Here is a 6,718-nt window from a genome sequence, read left to right as displayed (position 1 = left end):
CAGTGGCGAGATTTGATCTGCTGGATTTACAACATGTTAATTTATCAACTTCTCCCAAAATACATGAAAATGGCTGTTTAATGGGTAGAAGAATAGAGTAAATGTTTTAGCAACCTAACCACTGTGAATAAGCACATCCGATTATGTTTAAAAATAATTAATATCGCCGTCTCAACATAGATATCAGCATGTATTTTACAAACCACCAATTTATTGTTTCGCTAGTTCTAATGTGTATTTAAATGTACCGGAAATAAATTATATTTGTTTCAAAGCACACTGTGAAACTCAATAAGTTAAGGTAACTCAAACTATTTGAGGAAACCGATTGCAACCAACCATTTAAGGTCAAAAACTGATCCTAATGAGTACTGTGAACTTAATCCATTTGAGAAAATGAAGCAATTTGAGCACAGTAAAACCCGATAAATGGAAAGAACTCAAACCAACTGAGTACTGTTAAACCTAATATGTTAAGGCAACTCAAATCGTTTGAGGAAACCGATTGCTACAAACCATTTGAGTTAAAAAAAAATAATCTATATGAGTACTGTGAACTTACTCCATTTAAGTTGAAGTGATGAGGTATTTAATTAACTCATTGCCTTCAACACTGAGTTCAAAACCTTTTTCAAATGAGTAGAATTAACTGTTCATAAATGAATCACAAGAGTTTGTATGAATTTGCCTTTTTTTCTAGAAATATGTAAAATAGTTATGCTTCCTTGTGAAATCAGGCTGGATTTTACACATCAAAGGGTTAAAAGATAATATTACATATGCATTAAATGCTTAAACCTATTAAATAGATACTGCTTAATATTTAGATACTTATTCCAATTGTAAGTAATAACTATTCTTTTTCTTACTAGTAACAAATTTAACCAAAGTATTCACATCTACACTGTAAAGCCCAACAGTCAACTTTATCAAATAAAATGAGTGTAGTTAACTCAAAATTGACTGAAAGTTAATTCTACTCATTTGAAAAGAGTTTTGAACTCAATGTTGAAGGTAATGAGTTAATTAAATAGGCAAGGCAAGTTTATTTTTATACACACTGGCAATTCAAAGTGCTTTACATAAACAGGAATAAAAGAGATAAATATAAAAGAAAAAAATAAAGACAAATAGTATAAAAACAGATAAAAATGGGTTAAAAACAGGTTTTAAAAGAATGGAAAAGAAACGAAAAACATAATAGTGCGATCTGTCAGGCGTAGCACAGTGCTCATTCAGTAAAAGCACAGCTAAAGGGAGGTGTTTTAAGTAAATTAAATACTTCATATCAAGTTCAGAGTATATATTTTAGTTTTTTAACTCAAATGGTTTGTAGCAATCGGTTTCCTCAAACAGTTTGAGTTGCCTTAACCTATTGGATTTAACAGTACTCAGTTGATTTTAGTTCTCTTCACTTATTGGATTTTACTGTGCTCAAATTGCTTCGTTTACTCAAATGGATTAAGTTCACAGTACTCATTAGGATCAGTTTTTGAACTTAAATGGTTTGTTGCAACCAGATTCCTCAAACGGTTTGAGCTACTTATTGAGTTTTACAGAGTATGTATCTATATAGATTTGTACTATTCCGCTTTGACTAGTTTGTGTTTCAATTGTAAGTAAAATTAATTCTTTAGATAAAAGTACATAAAAAGGCACTGGTACCTAAATAATAAGTATATAATTAATAAGTACTAGTACTCAATGGAAAAGATACTAGTATCTAAAAAACAGATACTAGAACTATTTATAAATTAAATGTTAAAACAGCTTGCCGCAGATGTATCAGCATCAACATTTACAGTAAAAGCACTAAGACAAACCAGAATCTGCAGTACACCATACAGTATTCATCTTTTCATAGACGGTTTTAAAGTTTTAAAGCAAGCACTTACCCCAACAAAAAAGTGAAACCGGAAGGAGATAACAGCTGTTGCAGCATTTAAATAGCTGAGGATCTGCGAGCATCTGACCTATAACACAGAAGAGAAAATAAATGTAAAGGTGTAATTTTCAAGGCATTCATTTCAATTTAAAGCAATTAAAGTTGGCACTAACCATACATGGTTTATGTGAGTTTGCAGCTGAGACTGTTAGAGCTCCAGTTAAAAAGAACTGTGGAAAAGAAACAAAACTGCATTCATTGTCCAATGTTCTGTAATGATGTTGAAATGAATTACTTACACTGACTGGTGACCAGAGGAGGGAATAATGAACATTCCAGATCGTCAAACCGAGTCCCAGTAAGGATATAAATATTTCCAAAATCTGTGAACAAAAACATCAGATACAGTGCCTGCCCAGCAAACAATTTTGTTTTTAATAGATGTCTAATTGACATCTAACGTAGACAGCTTGGCTAAAACAAGGCTAAACATGGGCTGTCAGTGAAAATCTAATAGACATCTAAGAATAGCCCAAAACTAGACTAGTCATCAAATAGACAGTTTAGACAGACTTAATATGTGTAGTCATTCATTTCTGTTTATTTGATGATTAGTCTAGTTTTGGCCTATTCTTAAACGTCTATTAGATTTTCACTGACAGCCCAAATTTAGCCTTGTTTCAGCCAAGACGACTATGTTTAGACGTCTATTAGACATCTTTTAAAAACAAAAAATGCTTGCTGGGTGTCTTCATACACACAAATTGTTGATTAGTATGTTTTTACCCCCAAAGCTGCTGGCTTAATTTTCAGGAACTTGGCGACTTCATACTGGTGCTGCTGGTAAACTGGCACGGCTATCATCACATCAGCGGGTTTTGGCATCTTAAAATAAATAGAGAGTGTCTTGTCTTTACACGTCTTCTCTTTCTTGTTAGCCAAAGCTTAGTGCTGCGAAAGCTTGTTTCACTGATCATGCTTTCATACTTAAAGCTGGGAATCAAGATTTACCTGAAGAGTTGCTTGACGAGAGTTACTATGGAGCTGAAGAATGTTGAGGCGTGCAACACAATCCTGCCAATCACAATAATGGTCTATATTTAACCAGTGTCACGTGACCAAAGAGTGCTGCTAACTATGTTTATGTATTTATACAACAGCACAATGAACAAAGTAAACAAATGATCTGTAACTTGTAATGTGTTTACGGTTTATTTAAGATTTTACATAATTCCAGTATTCCATTAATATCCACCATTTCGTTCAGGCTCTTTGAGCTTTTAAATAAATAGTTCACAAATAAGTTCACCAATTTGGGTGCCTGCATGGCGCATCAGGCTTGTTTTGTATCAATATATCTCAGTTACTGCAGCTACATGAATTAAGCAATATTTAGCATTTTTTAATTATGGAAAGTTCAGATTGATCAGGGGTGCGTTTCCGAAAACCATCGTTAGCCAACTAAGGTCACTAGTTCTGTCATTTCAAACAGTTTGTTGATTTGCCGTTTTCTCAAATCCATCGTTCCAACGAACATTCGCAAACTGCATTACAAACTTCTACGCTTGCAACTACACCTCTGGAGCTGTAGCTAGAAACATAGTTCCTGGCTGTGTTCTGTTCCCAGTTACCCCCATATGCGCTATTCAATTAGAACATTCTAACATTTAAACTTGGAATGATTTTTTTTAAAGTTCAGTTTTAGCGATCTTCATATTGACAATTGTGCTCATTTCGCAGTGCACTGTGAAAACATCAATGCATTTTGAACACAGTCGTTGCTCATGATGAAAGCTATAGGTGACCTATTATTTAAAAGCAGAATTTAAGTTACGTCTCTAAAGCTTGTGAAAAAATAAACATAGCATACGTTAATGCTTTAAAAATATAGAAGGTTATTTGTTAAGTATCTGTACTGTATGTGACATGGGGCTGTTGGTTAGAACATTTCTGCAGTGGTTTGCATGGGTCAAATTGGAAAAATAGACTTTTCAAAAAAAAATAAAAAATCAACAATTAATATTATTATTAAAGTATGATTTTTTTTTCATTTCTAATAATAATACATTTAATTTCTTAATAAATAGCCTCATTATTTATTTATATGATTTATATATGATATTAAAATATGTGTCAGCTTTTGTAAGTGGTTTTATGTTTATTTAGAACAGACTATGGCATATTCTCAACAATATTTGTAAAGGAAACATGGGCCCTATATGCGCCATTTACATATATTTCAATTAAAATGGAAAACAAGTGCAGCTTTTTACCTAAACTAATATTGGATTGCTTTTTTTAAATGCGTGTAAAACAATATAATTTGCACAAAGAAATTATGGGGTTTTTCTCTACAGTAGTTGTTACCAACGTGTTTAAAGCATCATTATTGGCATTATAACTAACGTGGTTCAAACGATGGATCTGCGACAGAGAAATTACGGGTTTTAGGAAACACTCGTCACTACATCGTTCTTTTCCCAAGCAATGCATCATACTATAATAGTTCAGCCGCGAGTTATGTCATTGTTTGGGAAACGCACCCCAGATCCTAAATGCATTTCACCTAGTCTATCTTTTTTCTATATTAAGTTTAATTTTCAATAAGGCCTGTTCAAACCAAAAGCACTAACAATAAGGATACACGCTGTAAAAAAAATCTAAAATTGTAATAGCTCACACTACTAACAGTACAAGTAACAAATAAAAACAGTATCACTGAAATCACTTTCAGAACTTCAGAATGTAAACAAAATCAGTTCATGGGCTTGGGTTTGTCCAAAGTCATTCAAATTTGAGTTTAAACAACCCCTCATATGTTTAGTATCTCATTCCTTTGCTAACACTCTCCACCAACCCAACACATTTTTAAAAACCTTTTTGGAGAAAGTATAGCTTAAATAATATTCCAGAGCCCTTTGAGTCATGTGTAAATGAAGATTCAGAGCAAATGAATCATATAAGAAGAGGTTTGCTTTACCTGACTTAGGTGTTGCTTTTGTCTTGAACGTATCTGTTATCATTTTTACTTTCATTCAGTTGGTCTAAATTTTGCATAAAAAAGACTCCTCCCCCAGCCAGGATAAGTGACGCTAATGCACAAAGAATGTGTGAAACTCCAGAAATGTAGTGTAGCGAAAAACATTCTTTCAGTTTTTTTATCACTTTGTAGCTTTTGCAGAGAGTTATTTTAATAATTTCAGTGTTTCCATCTTGTGAACTGTATGTAAACATCTTTTACGTAAAATATCTCAAAGCTTTTCTTAAAATCAGATCTACAATGATAAATCATTTTAATCATGAGAATATGAAATCTTCAATATAAAAAGGCTGTAAAAAAGTTGTTAAAGTCTATTTTTTTGTGCTCAATGTCCTCTAAATGATCAACATGATCAATTTTTTACTGAGAAACTTGTTTTTTATGCCTTCAGACATCTACTGTAAGTGGTAGTTTATATCATTATTTTTCATTTTAGCAAGTAAAAGCCTTTTAGAATAACTGTTAAAATATTTTACAAAATCTGCATTGTAGTCCTGTTTTTCTGCAGTGATATTTGCAGATGTATATAAAGTGAATGTAACAATTAGTTTCATATTTTTAAAAATGTTTTGTGATTAATACCCTCACAATTAAAGTTACAGGGCTAATCCCTATATAAATATATTTAATCACTGTATTTTATGTTCATACTGTATACAGTATGTACACGGAACACGCAGAGCTGTTTTTTTTTTGTAGCTTGATGTTTCAGATGATAAAAAAGCACATATGCAACACAATTTTTTTTTCTAAATGTTTAGTTGACAACCCAACATCCATTAAAAAATCTATTATTTCATCTAATGCTTTACAGAGTTGTTATTATTATTGTTGTTATTGTTGTTGTTTTTGACCTAATGGCTTGTGAATTGGTAAATATTACCAGTCATTTAAAACAGTATTTCATTAAAGTCATACAGGAAAAAGTGAAGGAAACATGACTGTTTGCAGTTTATTAAATTATTTGTTTTTTATTTAATCTAATCATATTTTTTTTTATTATTGGTAAAAATTAAGAAATATTATTACTAAGCAATTTGGCTGTAAATTGTTTATTATTATTAATATTATTAACAATAATAATGTTAATAATAACAATAATATTATTATTATTTCTAATCATAAGAATAAAAATAATGGTGGCGCGGAGGCGCAGTGGGTAGCACTGTCTCCTCACAGCAAGAAGGTTGCTGGTTCAAGCCTCGGCTGGGTCAGCTGGTGTTTCTGTGTGGAGTTTGCATGTTCTCCCTGTGTTTGCCTGGATTTCCTCCAGGTGCTCCGGTTTCCCCCACAGTCCAAAGACATGTGGTACAGGTGCAATGGGTAAGCTAAAATTGTCAGTAGTGTATGTGTGTGAATGAGAGTGTGTGGGTGTTTCCCAGTGTTGGGTTGCAGCTGGAAGGGCATCCGCTGCATAAAACATGTGCTGGATAAGTTGGCAGTTCATTCAGGTGTGGCGACCCCTGATTAATAAAGGGACTAAGCTGAAAAGAAAATGAACGAATTAATGAAGTTGGTGGTTCATTCCACTGTGGTGAGCCCAGATTAATAAAGGGACTAAGCCAAAAAGAAAATGAATGAATGAATGTATTACTAAACTATTGAACTGTAAAGTATTTATTATTATTGTTGTTGTTATTATTATTGTTATTAATATTATTATTATTATATCATTATTATTTTTATTATCATTATTATTTCCATTGTTGTTGTTGTAATTATTATTATTATTATTTTTATTATTATCATTATTATTATTGTTGTTGTTGTAATTATTATTATTATTATTGTTG

General features: G+C 32.0%; 1 protein-coding gene across 2 annotated transcripts in view; it reads right to left on the bottom strand.

Moving 5' to 3' along the window:
• Nucleotides 1–4,923, bottom strand: part of si:ch211-175m2.4 (uncharacterized) — a 10,634-nt gene extending 5,711 nt beyond the window's left edge. Inside the window, exons 1-6 of one of the 2 annotated variants that reach the window (XM_056471656.1) lie at nt 4,866–4,923; nt 2,897–2,959; nt 2,672–2,770; nt 2,185–2,268; nt 2,059–2,115; nt 1,896–1,973 (exon numbers count right to left, since the gene is read on the bottom strand). In XM_056471656.1, the coding sequence (XP_056327631.1) occupies nt 1,896–1,973; nt 2,059–2,115; nt 2,185–2,268; nt 2,672–2,770 (318 nt within the window). In that variant the 5' untranslated portion in view covers nt 2,897–2,959; nt 4,866–4,923. Of the gene's footprint in view, nt 1–1,895; nt 1,974–2,058; nt 2,116–2,184; nt 2,269–2,671; nt 2,861–2,896; nt 2,960–4,865 lie in introns of those variants that run through there. The other variant, XM_056471657.1, reaches the window with a different exon arrangement.
• Nucleotides 4,924–6,718: the final 1,795 nt, after the last annotated feature.

The sequence above is a fragment of the Danio aesculapii genome, chromosome 14 (genome assembly GCF_903798145.1).
Source record: "Danio aesculapii chromosome 14, fDanAes4.1, whole genome shotgun sequence".
Taxonomy (NCBI): Eukaryota; Metazoa; Chordata; class Actinopteri; order Cypriniformes; family Danionidae; genus Danio; species Danio aesculapii.
The sequence above is the reverse complement of the archived record's forward strand: the minus strand, read 5'-3'. Positions and strand labels throughout refer to the sequence as shown.